This window comes from Mixophyes fleayi, chromosome 5, assembly GCF_038048845.1.
Source record: "Mixophyes fleayi isolate aMixFle1 chromosome 5, aMixFle1.hap1, whole genome shotgun sequence".
In the NCBI taxonomy this organism is placed as follows: Eukaryota; Metazoa; Chordata; class Amphibia; order Anura; family Limnodynastidae; genus Mixophyes; species Mixophyes fleayi.
Genome location: NC_134406.1, coordinates 66,768,250 through 66,790,333, shown reverse-complemented (window position 1 = coordinate 66,790,333; position 22,084 = coordinate 66,768,250). Strand labels below are relative to the sequence as shown.

General features: G+C 38.7%; 1 protein-coding gene across 2 annotated transcripts in view; it reads left to right on the top strand.

The window, feature by feature from the left end:
• The first annotated feature begins 18,676 nt into the window (after window positions 1–18,676).
• ZNF385D (zinc finger protein 385D) overlaps window positions 18,677–22,084 on the top strand; it is a 252,255-nt gene continuing 248,847 nt past the window's right edge. The window contains exon 1 of one of the 2 annotated variants that reach the window (XM_075212330.1): window positions 18,677–18,966. In XM_075212330.1, coding sequence (XP_075068431.1) covers window positions 18,945–18,966 — 22 coding nt within the window. In that variant the 5' untranslated portion in view covers window positions 18,677–18,944. The remainder of the gene's footprint in view (window positions 18,967–22,084) is intronic. The other variant, XM_075212331.1, reaches the window with a different exon arrangement.

Here is a 22,084-nt window from a genome sequence, read left to right as displayed (position 1 = left end):
GTCATTATTTATTAAAAGGGTTTTGATTATATAATCAGACCTTGGTGGTGATTTAGTGAAGCATGTTGCTCTTTACAGGGACATTAAACACAAAATATGAGCTTATCTGATATTATCAGTCACATATGTATCTGTACAATATTCCTCCCCCTAATAGAAACCAAAATCTTCTGCACTATAATTACAATGTTTGTATATAGCTGAAAGACAGCTTTTGTTCTTCGTTATTAACCAGTTAGATTCAATGAGACTTCCTGCAGTAAAATACCAGTCATGTTCCATAAATGAAATGGTTAACGTTTGAAATACTGGCCATGGGACCATAAATATTATCACAAATAAAATGCATTAAATGAAGCATAATAAGCAGAAGAAAATATATAATGATATATAATACTTGACGTATGATATGTTAATAATTTACATGCAATAGACACAAAAGAGGCCTTTGCAAACATGTGTCCATGTTTTGTGTGTGGTGATCCATTTGCATATTTTATTGTGTTTTGAGTGTACTTACCAGCATGTATTTGTGCCCTCAATTCTGCGAGGAGGTTGGGCTGCCTTCTCCGCAGATCACTCCATCTGCGCTGCAATTGTACAATGGAGCGCCAACTGCCCAATTGCATGCACAGAAGGCTGCAAACGGCTCGATATGCGTTCACTTTGTCTAAGTTACTGACATACCGACCTGCGAGTTCAAAGCAACGGTCGAGTGTTGCAGTCAGGACCCGCAGTTCGGTACGAGAGAAATTAGCTGCCCGCATGTTGTCAGAAAAGTGAGACACTTTAATATCCTACATAGCTATTGGTTCTCAGCGCACGTTGGTGCGTCTGCACTTCATGCGGGGAACCATTAGTAAGATGGCTGGCTCACCTGTCAATTAAATAAACTTTCCTGCCAATGGGTGGGCCTAGCGTGCTGGTGCCTACGCAAGAGAACACACCAGTATCCACTATAAAACTCACACTGCATTCGATAGTTGGCCCTGACAATTTATGCATGGCTGACAAGTTCTTGCTGTTAGGAATAGTATTTGACCTGTTGATTTTGAGGTAAGTAAAATGGCCTGAGGTGTGCGCCTTTTTGTATAGTGATGGACTAAACTTTTTTTTATTTGAATTTGTAGAGATGTATCCTCTGTTGCAGCCCAAAAAAAAAACGGCAGCCGAATTTCACTAATGCCAAAATCAACATTTTGGTGGAATTGGCTGTTGATAGGCTCCACTCCACTCCGAAACCAGCTCTCAGCCGGATCCATATCCAGAATATGGGAAGAAATAACAAATGAGGTCAATGCCGTGGCTTCAATAAGACGCAAAGTGAATGAGGTCCAAAAAAGGTAAATAGGGAATCGTGCAACAATTAGCTCTTTGTTCTTATATAAAATGTGTCAAGGTTTGGGGGATAATTTCATCCTTCTAATGTGTCTATTTTGCACACAGGTGGCAAGACTTTAAGCGTCACCTTAAGGACAAACTAACAGAACACTGGAGACATGCTCAAAGGACAGGCGGTGGTCCCCCGGCCCAACTAGAACTCACTTCATTGGAGACCAGGGCATTGACCTGTTTGGATGCGGAGATGGTACAAGGGGTGGGCCGCATTGACACCGGACGTAGCCCACCCTCCAGGTATAAATATATATTTATATTACATATATATATATATATATATATATATATATATAAATAATTATTGGAAAAAACTGCACTCACATCTTCAAGGGAATCCTCTTTGGGGTGCTCCACAATAGCTCCCATTTCCATAGTAGCTAGCACATGTTCAAAAAATAGAGAGGGCGCTCACCATGTAAAACAGGTAGATTATTCTTTATTTTCAATCCAGTTCCTTTTTATTATAGTCGACGTTTCGGTCTTACATCCAGACCTTTTTCAAGACAGGTTTTCATTGAACAGCATATAGGACAAGCATAGGTAATACAACATTACAATTACCTGACTATATATAGTGCCAAATGGTTTTCAGCTAAAGCTCATTTTAGGAAATTTTCAATTCTAGTGCATGTGTCCCATATATATATATATATATATATATATATATATATATATATATAAATACATTTAATTGCCCTTTAATTAGCAAATCCTAAACTCAAGCATATTTGCAACTAAATATAGTGAAAAGAAAAGAAGCTACATTTTAACCCCAACATACAGGAAAGTAAAAATTTGTATTGCCAATGTATCGTTACACAATGGCACATAACACGGTATTAACTTTTGTTTTTCAATTTGTCATTCATTGTAGGTGCCAATACAGCTGGAGACAATTCTGAGGATGAGCTGGTGGAAGAGGCACGTGATGTGGAAGAGCATCAGATGACTGAGGAAGCAGAAGTCAGTGAACGGGAATCACTGCACGCCTGCTATCACAGTATTCTGGAGACCAATATCACTATTCAGTCCAACACCACAGATATTTCCACAACCCTCACCCGTATGGAGCATATTTTACACAGTAGCCTCACCCATATAGAGAACACTTTGGACCTAAACCTAACATCTATAAACAATACCCTTACACGTCTCATTGACCTTATTTCTATCTATATCATGAACAATCCTTCAGCATGCATTTCCCAGGAATCTTCTCCTACTTCTTTCTCTCTATCTCTCAGCCCCATCTATCAACCATACTGCACCCCACCTGATTATCGTTCCATAAGTAGACCCTATCATGCGCACCTGTGTTCACATACTGAACCACTCCCGTCTCAAGGTCCTATTGTTTATAGTGCAAGACCCCAAATGAAACACCATCCTTACCAAAGAAACCAATATTTGGACAATGAACCAAATACCCATTACAATCCGTCATACAACTCTCATTTACCTCCACCTGCTCTTCCTGCCATCTGTGCCACCTGTGCACCTTATGCCACCTGTGCACCCCGTGCCACACAATCGACAGCTGCTGCACACCCACTCTCTGCTTCCTCCCCACTGTTGCCTTCCACATCATGGGTTACCCAAAGCCAGACTCATCCAAGAACAGCAGCAACTATTGTTCCAGCAAAGAGGCCACGCAAATCAAAGTAACGTTCTTTTTTTTATTTTCCTTACATTGTAAATAAAATATATAATAATATACTTCTTAGTTATGTATGTTTTCTTTAGTTAAAAACTTACAAGAAAAGTAGGTGTCCAGGACATATTCTTTAAAGGATACAGCATCAACCAATTCGGGAGGGCTGGGATCAGCATCTAACACCTCCTGGCCAGCAACCTCTGCCTCTTCCACCCAAGGAACCCCACTCCTAATGGTGATGATATGGAATACCACACACAGAGCAATGATATCACACACAGTGGTTGGCGCACACATTAGAGCACCACCAGACCGATCTAGGCAACAGTATCTGGTCTTTAAAAGACCAAATGCCGCTCCAGAACCGATCTAGTGGCTGTATGTGCCGAGTTGTATGCAACCTCCTGCTCCATGCGTGGGTTCAAAAGAGGAGTGAGGAGCCAAGGGCGAAAAGAGTAAGCACTATCTCCTAGAAGGGGTGACAAGAAGGACAAAGGGGAAAAATATGAGTGACATAATTGTAATTCCATCAAAAACACAAGCAACATGTTGGATGACAAATAGTGGCAGATGTACAAATTAGAAATAACGCAGATATTACTTCAGAGAAGCTTTCATAATATGCTCAATTTATTTTGACCCAAAGGTAAATCTTTTGGAAAACTTTTTAAATGGAGAGCTGTCCAGGTGCTATTTTAAGTTAAACATCACAATTGAATGTATTGAATGATATTGCAATGCTCCATTGTAATATGTCTACTTAGCTATAATACTTAAGACATGAATATTAACATTTTAAAGTACAACATATTTGACGTCTATTTAGGTTAAAAAGAAAAAACCTAGTACCTAATAGCCACGCATCACCATTCGGCCTTGCACCCCCTTGCCTCTGTTGCAATCTTTGCCACGTCCCTGATTGCCGGAAGGCAAAGGAGTCATGTGTACTCCCTGGCCACACAGCTACCAGGTCACGAATCTGGAGAGACGCGTCACATATAGCCTGGACATTTATGGAGTGGAAATGCTAGTGATTCAAATAAATCTCAGCATTCCCACCCGAGGGGACCAAGACTACATGAGTACCATCTACTGCTCCTATGATGTGTTACAAACGGCTATGGTGGCAAACTGCCATTTGATCTGCACAAGGGACTCCTCATCGAGTGGCATATGTATGAATTGCCTGAGCCGCGGCAGGAAAGCCCGCAGAACAACCTTCAGCACACGACTGAAGAACTTCTAGGACATTTCTGCTGCGAATCCCACAGTGGTCTGAAAAGACCCTGTGGCACATGAGTGCAATACCGGCAACAGTTTGGTGAATGGCGATATTGCTGTCGGGATTTTGCGCATTGGCTCCAGGTCAATCTGCACAATGTGCAGGGTGTCCAGGATTACACAAGGCGGGAGCCGATAACGACGAACCACCTCAACATCAGACATCCCAAAGAGGCTGACACGTGGCCTAAAGACACGCTCCCTGTGCCGGCGACTATGGACTAGTGGCTGGTTTTGGAGGCGTCGACTCTTGTTTCCCTCCTGTGCTGCCACATGTGCCTCAGCCATTTCTAAGAAGCGCAATATTTGAGAGAGAAGGATGTTACAAAAAATACATTACCTCATCACTTTGGAAATGTCTCAGGGGGTAAAATAAATTATTCCTTCTCCTTATATGCTATGTAAGCCTGCACATCTAGGGCCATTTTACGTACCTCAAAATGGAGGGTGATCGTTTGTGTCAAATGTCCAGCAATAGGCAATGGAAAGAAAGGCTAAAGAACAGAATGGAAACATAACAAAACTAGTAAAAAGCACCATGAGTAGGCTAAGAAACAAAGTAAAAACAAGGAAACTATAAGATGAAACAGAGTATAAAAAAAAGAGCACATACATATGTCTCAGGGGGAAAGACTAAAAAAAAGTATTAAAATGATAAATAATAGGCTACCAGTAAACAGACACTTAAAAAGTACAAACCAAACAAACCTTGGTAATACCTTGAAACACATAAAGCAAACATACCAGTAAATGCAGTCATAGCAGTATACAGGGTGCATGCTGTAATCAGAGCTTTATAGCCATGATTAATTGGCAGAGACTATGCAGGTGATTGGGAGCATACGTCACGATAACATGGCGATCCGGAAGCCTAATTGTGTATGCTAGTGGTTTGGCACTGACAGATAAACTAGACCCCGAGCAGGTGCATACTATACGACGAAAACCATGCAATTACATACGTTTGTCCAAGTCTGACTTTGACGTCCCTACACAGGAACGCCTTCATTGTGAATTGACTATGTCACCACACCCCGTCACTGCCCTTTTCACGCCCCAAAATCGCAGGCTATCACAAGTGTCGATTGTGTTTGCAAACGTGAAGGTCCTGCGTTTGTGCCCGAATGGCCGCTCTTTTTCTGGGCATACGCACAAGACTTTTGTGTACGATACGCACAAAAAGAGGACATACATCCCTTAATGACTCAGGCCCTTCATCTGCAATCATTTCATTCACAGACATACCAGGAGGATGCAACAAATGTTGTATGAACCTGAACCTGAACTTACCCGGTTCCTTTTTTGGAACTACCCCAAATGGTACTAAAATCAAACCTGGCAAGGGAGTTGATGAAAAGGGGCCACACATCCTACCCAAACTCGCTTTCTTGGAAACTTTCTCCTGAACTACCAGTGGCATCTCCTGGGCCAACTTCAATTTCCTAGGAGAACCAACCAAAACATGCCTACTAACAGGTAAATTCAAGCCGTTTAAAAAACCATCCCATAAAAACTGTGCATCTTGACTATTGTGATACCACCCCAACCATTTGTGCAGTTTTGACAACACCACAGAGAAAAAGGCTTTAGCAAGCATGAGCCCCTGTAATAGGGTACTCATTGGGAGTAGGGCCTGGGCACCTAGTGCAGTCTCTCCTGGAATGTCCCCCACCACACAAGGAACATGGATGCTTGAATCTACAGAAAGATCCTCTGTTGCAATACCCTCTATTATAGGCAAAGCAGTTTCCACAAAACTGAAAGGACAAACCCTGTCTTACGTAACTTTGTCGCTACCTCACAGCACCTCCATCATGCATACCAGCTCAAGGCTGCGTCACTTCCAAATGTCAACATCCTTGCAATCCAAGTCATCACTTACAAACCATCTTGTTTTTGGTGAAAGTCCTCCAAATAACATCATTAGAGCACATGTACACCCCTGTACTAAATAGATGTACTACACTACATTCATATGCTACTCAGGCCTTATATCCAAATAACAAGTAGCGAATACCAGCATGCCTTTTAACTAATTAAAAACTCAGATATGCGTCTTCTCCAATGCCTGAGTACGCTCTTGCAGCAGATAATGCAGTTTTAGCCTGGGTAGTAATGGCAAACATGTCCACGTAGTGGCCAGCGCAGATTCTATCACACACTTACTTCTAATGTCCCTAAGGACTGTTGTATTGGCACAGCACACTACATCCTCACCCGCAGTACACAGCGGGCCTTTCCTTTGAAACCCTGGCACCGTGGCGGAGACCACCAAGCTTCTTCCCGAGAAGACGTATCAGTCTCTCATTTTTGTTCCTGGATTCCACAGAACCGTCACTCTCTAACAAAGAGCCCAACCCCGGGCGATCATGTTCAAAACCCACATCAACAGCATGTTTACTAGAGGCAAACAGCTCCCTTCGTTCCTCATGTACAGCTTGGGACAATGTCCCCTGCCCAGCTGAACCCTCTGTTTCCACACCAGCCAAACGATGACTCCAGAGTCAAGATGATTCACGTCCTGTAGAGCCTGTCATGGAGGAAACAGAAATGCCCTAGCAGCAGCACTCCAAGAAACCATGGGAGGTTGCAGAAGCAACCGCTACAGCATTTGATTCTGACAAAGCAAACACTAACACATTCTGCACTGACTGCTGTCCATCAAAGGTATCATGGAACTAACCCACTGGGTGAACCCAGCAGGGCCAAAAGGGTGAACGCATAATCCATCCCCAAACCTGCTCTACCTCCAACCAACAGCACAGTGCTAGTTGCCAGGGAACCAGGGAAAGCCAAAGCCAGAAGCCTGCAATAAATCTGATCTCGCTGAAGCTAAAGAGGATGCTGTGGGCGAGGAAGGGGCAAGCTGCAGCAAGCTAATATTAGAAATGGGCCCTGTCACAGCCAAATTGGGACCCTGGGCTTGCCCATACCATGATGCAAAAGCTCCTAATGGATTTTGTAAAGTGCCAGGCCTCGACATTGAGTGGTAGCAACTGCTGAAATGTTAAAATAAGGACCAGAGGATGGGAAGGTGTTAGTGCAAGGGAAAAAAACAAATGGCTGAAAAGAGGAAATAAATGAAAAAGTAGTAGAACTCGGACTAAATGGGAACCACCCAGATTTAAAAACTGGCCAATGTACATTGGGGTGTGCAAATTCAGAAAAAGGAGGACCTCTAAATGCAGGGCCAGAAAACCATGGCAAACCAGTACGTAAGGAATGGGATATGTTTGCCAGGGAAGGTCCAGAAACCAGCGCTAGGGGAGGAGTGGCCTCAGACCCACCCCTAGTCATAACCGTAGGGTCAGGAAAGGTGTCAAGTGTGGTCGGCTGCATAGAGGTATTTGCAGGTGCAGGGGGTATCACAGCAGTAAGTAAATTACAGGTGAGCTGGGCATTGACAAATTTGACTGACTCAAGCAAAGGCTGGGATGATGCCAGCACAGGAGGTGAGGTGTCACTATTATCTGTGGGGCAAAGAGAGGGCAAAACTTCGACCTTGCACTGCAACAGGGCTAAAGTCTGGGCAATAGCTGATGGTCTCCCTGCAGGAAGTTGTAAAATGCCTTCACAGACCTCACTGAAAATTACAAGCTTGGTCATTAAAGGAGGGTGAGGTTTCACCCCTGTTGCAGTTATTTGCTGAACTGGCTGTGTATTAAAAAATTAACAACTAGGCTTCAGGAAGGCAACAGGGATTTATCACATGTCAGATGTCAGTTACATTCCCCCACCCCCCTAACTATGGCATTGACAGCGGGGCAGGGGATCAAAAGTGATGGGGCAGACATTTGTGGCAGTGGGAGCAGCCACAGATGCCTCTTGCTTGCCAATAACTCAGTGAGTGAGGGAGTAGGGACACACACTGTGGTCCATTCAGTGAGTGGATGCGTCACAAGCCATCTGGAGGGAAAATCCAGGAAGCCTCGATGAAGCGATGTAGGGGCACCTGGCATTTCTTTGGACGCAACATATTCAAATAGGCCTTAGGGGCAGGTTATAACTAGACAAAAAGGTGGAATAGCAAATAAAACAAAATATAAGGCTGAAAAATAACAGAAAACTTTGAGGATAAAGAAAGGGAGGATGAAAAAGATAAAGAAAATTAATCAAAATATATGGTGAAAAATTCAGGGAAAAAACAATGAAAAGGAAAAAGAGAGACAATTAAAGAAATATATAGAAAACGAAGACAGAAGGAGAAGATAGTTTGACAAAAAAAAATTGAGAAAAGACAAATAAAGCAGGCACAGCAAGTCACAATCCAATATACTTACCAATGGTCCAGGCATGCTATACTCACAAGAACTTTCAAGAAAGCAAGAGGAAGCCATTTCACACTTAATGCCCTTATAAGCCTTCCCTGGCATAACCCCTCCCTTACCCCCTATACCCATTGGGAAAATAATTCCTAACCCATTATGCCTACTTAACTTTTGCTAAACTCAATTATTTTTCTTAGATATTTAACAACCTTGGCATTTATGGTACTTCAGGCCAGTTCCTGCCCCTTGCTATCTAACCTCTAGAATTTTAGATAAATTAAATTATGTCATCTAAATGCAAACAAGGCAAACAGGTTTAACCAAATTTGAGTTGGTTTGAACATATTCAAGTTTTTTTTAACTTAAATAGCTAGTTTCTATAGAATTTTTAATGGTTTCCATGCAAACAGTGAACAAAAACTCAAACATGGTAAAACAATACTATAAAATGTAACCTTTTATTCTCTAACCTGAACATCTAGCCACAGAAAAATCGTTGAATCAGTACAAATTATTCAAGCATCTCTAGACCAAAGTTAGGGGTAGAAACTGCCAGTAAAAATACAAGAAAGGAATAGAACACTGTATACCATGCTAAAGAAAATATATTAACCCCTTACAGAAACTGTTCACCTGCAATTCCCCAGATAAGGTTAGCACGCTACTCTGCAAATATAGCAAATGTAAAACAAAGACAAGCTTAGAGCAATGCAGTTGTACTGTGACTGAACCTTGTCTGCCAATGACAGCCTGAGGGTCCAGTGTTGTGAGCAGCAGGACCTGTTTCATTCAGTTCCCGACCACCTGACCATTGCACTTGGTTACATGCAGATAGACTAAACACTGCCAGGGATATTGATGATTAGTTGCACACAAGAAATGGTGTTCAAACTCATTTGCTTTCATTTTCTAAACAGCCGTAAATATATGACAGCAGCACCTTTTTCATCTTGCACCGGCTCACTAGGAGTTGTATGAAGTGAGGATGTTCCTTGCTAGGAATGGTGTAAACTTATTGTTTTTGGAGCAGTGCAGAAACAATGTTATATATTGTGGTATGAGATTATTGAAGTGAGAAAAAGGAGTGGAGTTGTTTTCTGGAAGTTCCTAGCTGTGCAGAAGGGCTCACAGCCATTTCCACTCCGGAAAAGAATTTAATTTTTTTGCAACAGCTCAGAGTTGGTGGAGAACGGGTTTTGTCCTTTTCATTTAATTGGATGCTGAGATTTTCTGGGAGTACTTTGTGTAATGCAAATAAAACACTTCAAACACACAAAAGTCTCATCACTCTCATGATTAATTTGAGAAATAAATTATGTTAAACTGAGCAGTATTTTAAGGGGAAACTGAAAAGTTGTATTTGATTAAATGAGTGGTTTTAAGGTGGCAGGAGCTAGTTCTTTTAGTTTAATATATTTTTGCACAGTGCATCGCTTGAATTTTTTTTGCCTCTTAGCAAACCTAGGAAACACCTAATTAGTGTAGGCATTTCCAGAAAGTTGTAGTACATCTTGAAGTGTGCTGGGCAGACAACATAGAAGCATTGCTCTAAAATGAAGGCATTTTGTGGTGTACATCCTGTTGGCTTCATAAAGTAATTCAGTTTAATGTATTTCTGTGGGTCCCTATTCTCTGTTTTCAACACTTTTATACCATTTGAATGTCTTCCAGAATAGGGTTTGATTGACTTGCCACCTATTGTTACTATGAGCAGTTCATTAAGTGCATTCAATGTGCAGCACAAAATGTCATGATATTGCACCAGTGCTCAGAGATAGGTGCACACCTACTCTCTGCTCTTGAAAGATTTGCTAACTAGAAGTGCACCTAAGTGTGAGATGCACTTACCAAAACCATCCACCTTCCTACCACTTTAAAACCGCTATTTTATAAAAAAAAAACAAAAAAAAAACAGTTTTTTCTGTTTTTTACTTAAAATACAGCTTGGTTTAGTCTCATTTATGTATTACATTAATGACAGTGAAATAAATCTAAACGCACTTGTGCAAAAATTAAGGTATATGGCACTACCAAAAACAATTTTGCACAATGCCTCAGCCATTTTGGCTTTATAAATGACCTCCTGAATCTACATAACTGTAGGCATTGCTAGTCATTTTTATTTTTTCACTGATTGAATTAGTCCCGTTCAGATATCTTATGACAAGCTTTGGAGCATTCAAGTTGTATCGAGATTGACCTGACATATTTTTACCTAGTGCCGCGGATTCTGTGGTACTTTGTCTATAAACTATAATGATGATGATGATAGTATTCCTACTTTGGCAGCAATATCTTAGATTTTTATAGAAGAGAACAGTAGTTTGGTAAATTACCTTTCAATTGATGGCTATCTGGTAACAATATCTCTTGTTTTCTTCAAGTATGCAAGTTCCATAGCAGTTTTCATTCCCTTTGTCTCTTCCACTCCAGAACAGATTAATATTTCCTGAATTACGGTTTTCTGATTGGGTGCAGTAGTAAACTTTCACCTTAATGTATCTCGGTTTATATTCCAAGATAATAAGCACATTATCAAAATCAATTGTCTAAAAATTTTGCCCCACTTTTTGAACAAAGTTGCATTTGTTACCATGCTGCTTATTCATTTAGACAATGTGCTAATATGCTAAGACATATATCCTTCTCATTTTTTCTTTTTCCCATATATAGATTGAAATCAGCTTTGTTTCTTGTAAATCCCCTATGAAAGAGGACTTGGTTCACTTTCTAATTGCAAGCTTGGGCTGCTTGCATCAAGCCATAATCCCCTTCTGAAGCCTGCGCACCTAGGGCTTGATTCAGTGTGGAACGCAAGTATGAGTGGAACTTGAGATTGAAAAAGTCACATGCAAGTGAATGTGTATGTATGTAGCGGTGAAAATTGAACATGTGTCCAGGTCTGAGTAAGTAGCAGATGCGTTCGCTTGACAACAAACAACTTGTCAACATGTACATAAACTTTTTATTTTTATACGTTACAAATGCAATTGTATGAAACCTCATTTAAACTTTAATACCCTAGATGTCGGTGTCGGAACAACTTTCCGAAACGGAACAATTTTTTTATTTTATTTATATTTTCTACAACATGCTCGGCAAACCCTAACCTAAAGCCGAGAAACTACTACTGTCTCAATAAGTGTGTGACATTAAATTGCAAATCTCTAATTACAAGTGGTTTGCTAGTTTGTGTGTTCGCCTTCATCCACTACTTACACCCGCCCTTGGCCACTCACAAGCACTTTTTCAACAGTATCTGGTACTATGTTCCATTTCCAATCAATACATAATTGCTTTAACACACCCTTACTGTACTTTGCCTACGTTAGAACATTCCTTCCCTAACCCATCACATCTGTGAGTGAGGAATAGTGCCAAAAAGTTGCAGGTCTGAAAAGCTGCAGTTGCGCATGTTCACTCTCTGAGCAAAGATACACCACGCTAACAGGCGTATGTCCCACACTGAATCAGGCACTAAGGGTCTGAGTGAGAGTGGAATGTAAATATGCATGCAAATAAACAAAGATGTGTCTGCACTCTTGTATTTCCACATCTGTATTTTGCATTATATGCATCTTAAAGCTGCACCACCATCATCATCATATTTTAGTTACCTGGTGCCACAGTGTGATGATTATGTAGTATATCTAAGGACTGATTGTTATTTTCTGTTGAATTCATGTATGGCAATGTATATTGTATGTAATCTTGTAATGTAATCTCAACGTGTGCTTTGCCAGGTGACATGAGTTTGAACTTTTGCAATTGTCATTAATCTGTTGAAATAGCCAGACCAGGGAGAGATAGGCTATTGGAGGAGTTTGAAGCCCAAAGTTGTAAACCATCTAGCCACTCAAGCAGAACGAGCAAAGGTGGGAAATTAGGTCTTGTGAACATTCCAATATCAGGACATCCCTAACTCCCTTCAAAAAGCCCTGTGACATTTGGGAGATCAATCTGTCTTTTCACAGCTAAACTCCAAAGGTGGGGGTGAGGGCTATGTGGAAAAGGGTTTAAAATCTTCTGCTTTAAACATCAGATTGTACATTTTCATGAGGGGTCTATCAAGACTGAAATGTCCTATTTTCCTCAGTTATGTTCGCTCACACATCAGGTCTTAACTAGTAAGTAGTAACTCTGATTTTATTTCCTATTTTATTTTCTGAAACTCATTTGTGTAACATATTTTATGTCTTGTTATTAATTTTTGTTATTAAGCCTTGGAAACACTTTTGCAGATTAAATAAATTTAATCTAGCGTATTCTCCGTGATCCTTTGTGAAATTACGAAGCCCATGGAGGCTCATGCTACATGTGTATGTGATTTAAGTATGAAACAATAATAAGTGGTTCTGGTGAACGTAAGAACACTATAATAAATCCTTTGTGGTGGCAGTAAAGGTGTATTTATTATTAAGGTGATATCAGTCATGGCCAGCTGTTCAGATTGCTGTATCCGGGACAGGCTGGTCGTTTTTGACACACAGAATCTGTACCACTGTACAATCCACAAAGTATAAACAATTGCAACTTGTCATTGATCTCACGCCCCTGTTTTTCAGCCAGGGTCGTTAGAGGTACAGAGGAACCCTGTGAAAATTGGTTGCACATGTCATTTCCCATTGTCTTCACACATTTTTAACTGTTTTATATATCTGGGATAATAATTATGTAGGGGGTAGAGCACATAGCTGACCTAAAGTTCAGCTATCACTAACTGCAATCCACATGCCAAAATTCAGGTCATTGAGTCAATGTCCATGTTTCAATTTCCTCTTTTTCTGGCCTTTCCCATTTCTTGGCTCCCTTTTTTGGCAACTGACTTATATGTTCCCAAGAGTTAGTTTCCAATATTTCTTGTGTAAGAGGTTTGTATAACAGTGTGCTAGCTCGTATTTTTTTGTGAACCAGTTTGACCTTTACAGTTCAGTTTCCTCTATGACTTCTGAATGCTGAGGAGTATTTTTTGGATTTATAAACACATGGTTAACAGATTGTGGTTTTATTGGGTTGTTCTGCTGTTCTTGTCACACATAATGGCATTGTCCATTTAAAGGTTGCTGGTATCATCATTTTTGGTGAGAATGACTGATAAAAATGTATAATGGCTTACTGTCTGTTTGCAGGTTTTAGGACTGAGAATTCTGAAAGCTCTGTTTCATAAATGGTATTCTACCACATCACCTTCTGCTGCTGTGTCTTGCAATGTGGACCCCTTTTCAATTGGGATTTACATATAGACCCTGCATCCAAATATTCTTAGATGGCCCACAGTGGAAATATTTTCCATCACACTGCTCATAAGGTGTAGCCATTATTTTTTTTTGATGGTGGGCAAATTTGTAAATAGGTTGTTGTGATTATGGCTTCTCCCTGAATTTGGCAGGAAGGTTGCCATCTATTGGTACATATATTGCCATTGCCATGAAAGTAAGGTTCTTTCTTGCTTGCTCTGCAATGTATGGAGCAAATAAATTAGCATATATCATTGGATGGCATTTGTACAATAAACAAATAAATTCAATTATATGCTTTCAAAGAGTAGCACATATGCAGATTTCCACTCTTTGTCCACAGAGGTAACATGCATGACTATAGCAGGATGTATAAAATAAGAGCATAGTTCTCTGTATCTCTCAACTTGACATAACATATATGATGTCAAGTAATAGCACTTTTGTTTATTCTTACTCAATAAGACATTTAATCTCTCATAAATTTTTTGTAAACAACGCTCCCTTTCTTGCTTAAATTCTAATCCAACATGGATGCAGAAACACATGTTCCCTATTTTCAACTCTGATGAAACAATTCACAGCTCATTTTTCTATCACTGATCCCACTACTCACACTTGTTATGCTTTTCCACAGATAAAGGATTATTTTCCAGTGTTATTTCCCAAAGTCCTATCTACCTTTCCCTGCACTACACCCTTATCACTAAAATACAGTCTTACAAAAAGGGTTTTACAATTTATCTTCAGGTCTCCTCACCAGTTCCCTGCATAGCTAATAGCAAAATACTCAGTTCATACAAACCAGAAATAAAGTAAATGTGTGTTACTTATCCAACTAGTCTCCAACTTCCATTTACAGAAAGGCTTCTCTCAGTAATTTATCCAGGTAACTGTTTGCATGCAAGGATTTTTCTTTCCTGCTTACTCCATTCTCTCCGTTATGCTTTTTCCTACTCATCCCTCCAATCTCTGCCCTTCTTCTTCCCAGTGTGCCTCTCGCGATATCCCACCCTGCTCCTTCTCTGTGCATCTTTTCAAGCTAAAACTGCCCCGTTGGTCTGACAGGAAAAGTAGTTCTCCGCTGGCTGTTAGTATTTCAGTAACGCATGTGTGGTACGATTGGGTCGTCGATGCTACACATAGAAGCATTTTTCACTTCCATAATTGATACTGGCAGACGTTTTATCAGGTTGTCAGCTTTCCTTGCTGTCTTTTTAAAGATTAAAAACATATGATATTAATACTTTAAATTACTGTAAATTAGGTGAACTGGGTCTATGGTCTGTTAGAATACTGACTTCTAAATGCAGCTTCTTTGTAAATGAGTACAGAAGGACTCACTTGAAAAACTAGATTTCAGTTCTACTCAGGGTACACAGAATAAACATAGCACATAACACAAAAATAGCACTATGAGGAACAACAGGGAGCATAAAAAAGGATCAGAGAGGAGAAAATACAGGGTCATGGGTATAATCTTTGTCTGTTGTAACTCTAACAATGGTGACAGTGAGCACTACTGGGGATTTTACTAGATGAACTCTTCCATGCATTACAGCACAAACAGAAGATGTGCAAAATGGATCTAAAAATGTAGCTAGTATATCAGCAACTATTAGGTATATACAGGATTGAACTAATTAGTGATGCCAATTTGGAACTCTCCAAAGCTATAGGATTTTACCTACTTTAAAAGTATAAAGTCAAAAATTAAAGTATGAACAAAATAAAAACTAAACTGGGCACTGCTGTTTCTTATCCTCTGTGTGCTTTGAATAGTACCTGTAGAGGGGCTATTTTGTGGGTTGAACTAATAGCCATGAAAATGCATACTATAAATTCACTACGGTTCAGAGATATCTCTGAGACATTTCACAGAAAATATTTATGAGTCACTGCTACCTAGTGAATTCTCATGAATTTTGGATCAGCCACAAAAATGGCTGCCTCTATTGCATTTAAGGTAGCTGGTAGACATTACACCTTCTACATATTGGGAACCCTGTACTAATATTATGTAACTGAAACTAATGGCCTTGGGAAAGGTAACACTGAAAGCCTCAAACAAAATCTGGTGCCTTAAGTCAAAATCTCTTTTCTCAACTGTCATGAAAGAACTATTATAAGAATTATTGAAATAAAATTATATACAGAAGAATCAACCTAATAAAAGGGTAATATAACTAAAAAGTCAAAATACAACTTTGGGTGGCATATTCTTAAATAAACCACGCTTCCCTGAGCTTATTTATGTAGAGTCCAAAGATCAGGATATCCAGAGGTTCTCTTAATGTCCTGTGCGTGCCTTTCCACCACTTCTCCCATCACTCCTGCAAGCAGAGTGTTGTCAGGGAGCATATGCTGATTATCTGAAATAAATAAGGTTGAAGCGAGGAGACCGCATCATACATTCTCAGTTTGTACTGAAATCATCCTTTAAGATACGCATTCCACATGATGTCACATTGAAAAATATATGTCACATGTACTTGATCAGAGAGGTACCTGAACACACAATCTATGCTGCACTAATTTGATTAAAAAGAGAACACAGTGCAAATAGAGAACTCCTAAAAGATAGGTGATCCTTATTAATAACACAATAGAATTTAAATAAATAATGTGATTGGCTGTTGAGCCAATCACAAGCAACCATCTTGTGACTGGCTGAGCGTTGTGGGAATACACTTGTGATTGGCTGAATTTTAACCCTGTCAGCCAGTTGAGAATACTCTCTCTGAACCCTTATTCATCGTTGTGACTATAATCGAAGTAATTATTGTTGCTCATACGGCTATTTATTTTGTCCCATTTGGATTATAAAGATGATTTCCTTTTGAATTATTCAACAAGAGTTTCTTTTATATTATGTCTGTTTGTCTATTTACTTTTTTCTATTTCGGCTACTGTGGTACTGTACGTTCCCCATTGTGCACTGGCCGCCATTGGCAAACTGGGACTAGTTCTAACAATGACAAAGTGACCACATATTATGGATTTTTCTTTTATAGTGTGACCGGTCCAAACTGTCCTAGCCTGGTGCTTGTTACCACTTTTGTGTGGGGAACCCACACTGGTTCTCTCTCCGCTTAAGAAGAAATAGCCAAGGCTATCTAGGACGGTGGTTGATTAAAGATTTTTTTCAAAAAGTATTTATTTATTATAGTATAAAGGTATGTGCTGTCCTCATTATGAACACTTACCTTTCCCAGATTTAGGGCCACTCAGAAGATACACCTTCTAATTAGGAATAGTATATATACCTAGAGAAACTTATTTTGAACATGCATCCCATTATGATTTAAGAGGTGGGTCAGGAGCTTTCCTTTATAAGTTCCACCCAATAACTGTCTACACATCCCCTAGAGATACATTCTATTTTGAGTTGGATGTTTCTTTAAATATGCCTGTATCTTTTGCGTTGGCCCCAAAGCTGGTTTAAATATTCATGTTAATAATGATAACAGCAGGTATCTTTAAAATGTACATAATAATTTAAAAAAATGTTTAACCAGCCCCAATGCTAGATAACATGGGTTTTCACATGCATTAATTAATGGGCAAGACACTAGCTTTATACCTAATGCGTATAAGTCATTAGGACTGCATTTAGGGGATTTTTTTTTTCTTTTTGATACATTTTTTTTTAAACCCCCTCTCTTCCCCTATTATATTACTCTATTAATCTACTTCCCGGGTAGGCACCCCCATCATTTGGGCTATAGAGCAGAGCCTACTTATATATAGCCAGACTAGAAAACTTTAAAATTTTAAACCGATTTGAAATTCAATCGAATTTCATGGGTTTCATTGCAATGAACATGTTTACTGTACAATAGCCAATTGACCCCAATTTGTGGTTTATTATTTGCGACATGTGCTAGCAGTTCTCCAAACTTGGTAAAAAAAAAACAACTCTTTTAAAATAAGATTTTTAAATAAAAATAAATTATAAAAAAATCTAAAAAATTGAAGTGTGAAAATGACTCTGTTTGAGGTACGCTGTTTGTAGTTCGAATTAGAGGTTCACCTTTAAAAACAGTTAAAATATTTAAATTCAAACTTGACCATGCTCGAAACAGGATTGAAGATATTCAAACAGACTCAAAAAAGGTTGAACCTCTTTGACTTACTCAAATGGATCGTTTTAATCAATTAAAAATTTTGACGAATTCTAGTAAATTTTCGAACCACTTTAACAAACCACTTTAAGAAATGATACATGGCCAATTACAACATTCGTAGCTAGGATTCCACAAGGCATCTTCAGTAATAAGTTAAATAAACATGTTTGGAGCGATCCAACACAGCACCTAAAGGGGGAGGCGGCTGTTGGCTGGAGGAACATGAGCAACTTTTCTGAGATTTACTTTATATTTTTACTTGCAGATACAGCATTATTTCCACCACAATCTGTGTTCACATTCCATACTCATCAAAATGAGTAAATATCAGAGAAAAAAAAAAGACAAAATAATGCTAAAGCATTTTGTAAAAGATATCCAATCAAAATATCCCATGCATTATTTAATATTAACTGTACATTAACTGTTATTTAAAGTGGTTGTATGTGGTGCTATCAACTAATTGCATTATTATTCTTATCAAATTTCCTTTGAATGCATTTCCCAGTTGTACAGCTACTCTCACAACAGCACTAGCTTTGTTTGGAATAGGAAAGATGAAGATAATGTTGGCAAATGAGAATCAGGCTGATAAGATATTTTTCCTAAAGAAATACCTTTATCTAACCAGGATACTACCACACCTCTATGGAGCATGTGAATGTAAAGTGAGGAAAATCCGTTTGTAGTAGTCTTAGAACTGATGTCACATGCAAGGCAAGGACATCACAAGGAGGAGTCAGATTACAGTAAGAATGGGCAGTGCAGCGTGCAGGCAGAATAAGTGCTAGATCAGACAGGGGATTGGAACAGGGATAAGACTGTGCTGCACAGCACTCATCCTAAACACAAGAACCACTGATCACTGTTACAGTGCTGGGTACGTTTCCACCTATTGAAGAATGAGATATCCCTGCTTCACATGACAGGCGTGTGCTGGAGTTAATACAGAATAGACATCGGCAGGCTTGTGATTGGAATGAGAAACATAATGTATTTTGGTAAGTGTTGCTTTAATTCTCATTATGCTTCAACTTGTCCATTGAAAAGCAGCTGTTTTGACGTATGCATAATCATTGTATGCACCTAGCTCCAGTACTACTTTGCGGGGTTTTTTCTCTCGCTGTGTTTTTTGTATGCATTGATCTGCAATGCCTAGATGTAGCTATTTTCACTGAGGAGAGTGCTCGGCAGTCCCGGTGCCTGGCTGAATGAACTTGGGCTACATTTTGTTTTATTCTAAAACTCAAAGTTAAAACAAAAGTTGACGTTATACTGTACAGGCTTTCTGCATGTCAGCATGTCATGTAAATAAGCATTTGCTGCTGAGTTTCCCCGTCCCTCCCCCAAATTTCAATGTTATGTTGGAAAGGAATTCAGTTTCTTATTGAATATTATTTATTACTGTGGTTACAAGCACAGTCATAAAATACATTATTTGTTATATTAAGACCATAGAGGTCTCACTGCTTTTTAAATAATGTGCTGTTGAGGAATTTGGTTTCATTATAGCTTGAAAAACGACTCCTAAGCTTAAAGTACAGTACCTGCTTGGAGACAACATGCTGTAGTTTTCTGTTGCCAATTATAAGCTGTATTCTACCACTATATTACTAAAGGTGTATTCTACGATTATATTACTAAAGGCACTGTATTGTAGAATGTGTTTTAGCTAAATTAAAGCAAGCTACTTACATATAGTAAAACCATTACCTAAATTCAGTTCTGATCAGCTATCAATATGTTTAATTGTCACACAACCCTTTAATTGTTTGCTACTTATCATAGTGATTAGTACAATTCACAGAGATCAAATCTTCATATTGCATGTTTCCTAAAAACATTTTTGTGTTAAATCAAAACTTCATGGCATGAACAAACAGTGTTCATGTTTTCTCTCAATAAACAACCTATGATGAATATTGATATATTTTTCCTGTGCGAAAAAGACAACCACAGCAGAGAAATAACAAGAACGCTTGTACCACTTAGTGATGTATTATATTCAAAGTTTGAGTACCATATATAAAGTTACATTATGAGCCAAACCTTACATTGTGTATTCAAGATCATTATTGCAGTGTATGATTTTCAAACAGTTCATTTTCATTTCAACAAAAAGTGAGTTTCTGGAGTTACTGTGTGAACTTAAACCATGTATAATGTGTTAAAGGTTATCTATAATGCCAAGTGCATAAGAGAATTTGTCATTGGTATTTGTCGGTGCTAAGCGATTAAGTTGAGAGCATTCACCTTAGAAAAGCTAGCATACTGTTTGTCCATTGTGTTATGCAGTGCTATATGTTTATTTAGGCATTTTCAACTTATAAATCATAAAATTAAACAGCTGTAGCAATAGGCAAACACTTTACTGACACATAAACCAATCTTACACAGGGTATGTCAAGAACACACATAGCATCTTTTCTAGGGAATCAAAATCATGTTCAGAGAATTACATTGTGCAGTACTTTGCAGAAATGCCATGTCATTTGCTTTAGTGTCTAGTTGAGTATATGGTAATACAAATTAATTTATAACTCTAAGTTCACTAAATCCAGGAGCCTACTTAGCTTAAGTAATGAAAAACAATTGTAAGGGGAGGTTGAATAAGTAACATTTCCTGTAGAAAAACAATAGCAAGGAAAGGAAAAGTCAAATCTTGAAACTATGTTTGTGATGGAATTTTGTTAATAGCACCGTAGAATGTGAGTCACTGAAGGGCAAATGAAGGATGGCTTGAATCATTGAGACCATTCCATCGAGATCCATCAAGAACAATATATATATATTCTTATAATTGTCAGATTTCACACTCTTTACCATCATCCTAAGGCAATTATTTTTGAATGCTGTCAAGAATTTAGTGCATGTTCTATAATACATATTTAGAGCAGAATGGATGGTTCATTTCATAATTAACTAATGGCGTAGGAGTCTAGCCAAAGTAATATACAAAAATTGCTGAGTTGCAGATCATGAGTCAAGTCCCAATATTTTTTACAAACGTATATTCAGGCTGCACAGCGATACATTACCTGTAATTTCTACAATGTCCTCTCTCCATCATACTTGCTGTTCAATGTTTTTGCATACAGCTGCAATGTAATTGCAAGTAATAGCTCACCATAATTATATGGTTTTGCTTAGCCAGTGACAGGGGTCAGTGATTTAATCCTTTGAGTGCTGGTGGTGTCCCCAATGCATTTAGAAACCAGAGGGTGCTGAATCCTGTTACCCAGTGTAAATGGGCAGAAACATAAATTTAATGAGACATCATATCATATATTTATACATTAATTGTACAAAGGATAACTTTTTATATAGTACATTGCATGTGTCGATGTAACAGTTCACATAAAAGTAAAGTAAAAACAAGACGTTGTAAACAATGTTAATGGAACAGTAAAACCAGCTTATGGTTTGCTGTCACAAGTGTTATAGCAAACATAAAATGTTATGCTACTTTCTTCATTGTGGCTTAAACTCCTCAAAGTGGTGATATGCCAAATCTGACCACTAGGAAAATCCACATAGTGAAATTGCATGCCTGGGGGTTAAAGAGTTAACTCCTGCTTCTTTTACTAAACCATTTATGATTTCACAGCTGAACTGATTTATGGCAAATGAGTGTCAAACCTCAAAAATCAAAGGTTAGGTTTACATACAATATTAAAGTTGCTAGATGTGGTTGCGGCAAAGGACCCAGGATACCAAATATGTAACTTAATATGTGTTTTGTGTAAGTGGAAGTATCACTTTGTCATGACTTCTTTTCATTTGTGACCTGTACCACCAGAGCAGTGGTATTCTAGAAAATGGGATTACTCCTTTTTTTGAGACATATACTCATTTTCTCATTTATATAGTCCTTGGATTTCACTTCTGCTCACAAAAGAGAGTTGTTTTATTTTATTTAAGAGCGGTACTTTTCTAATTTAAATTGAAAATATTTTCAGTATGGAAGACATTGTCATTTTAAATAGGACCTGTAGGGTCTCAGATTGTAATATATTTGTCTGCACAAATATAATTTAAACAATATTGAGTTTGATTATTATAATCTACATCACTACTTGTTTTCTCCATTTCACCCCAACCAGCTGACGCAGTCAAGCA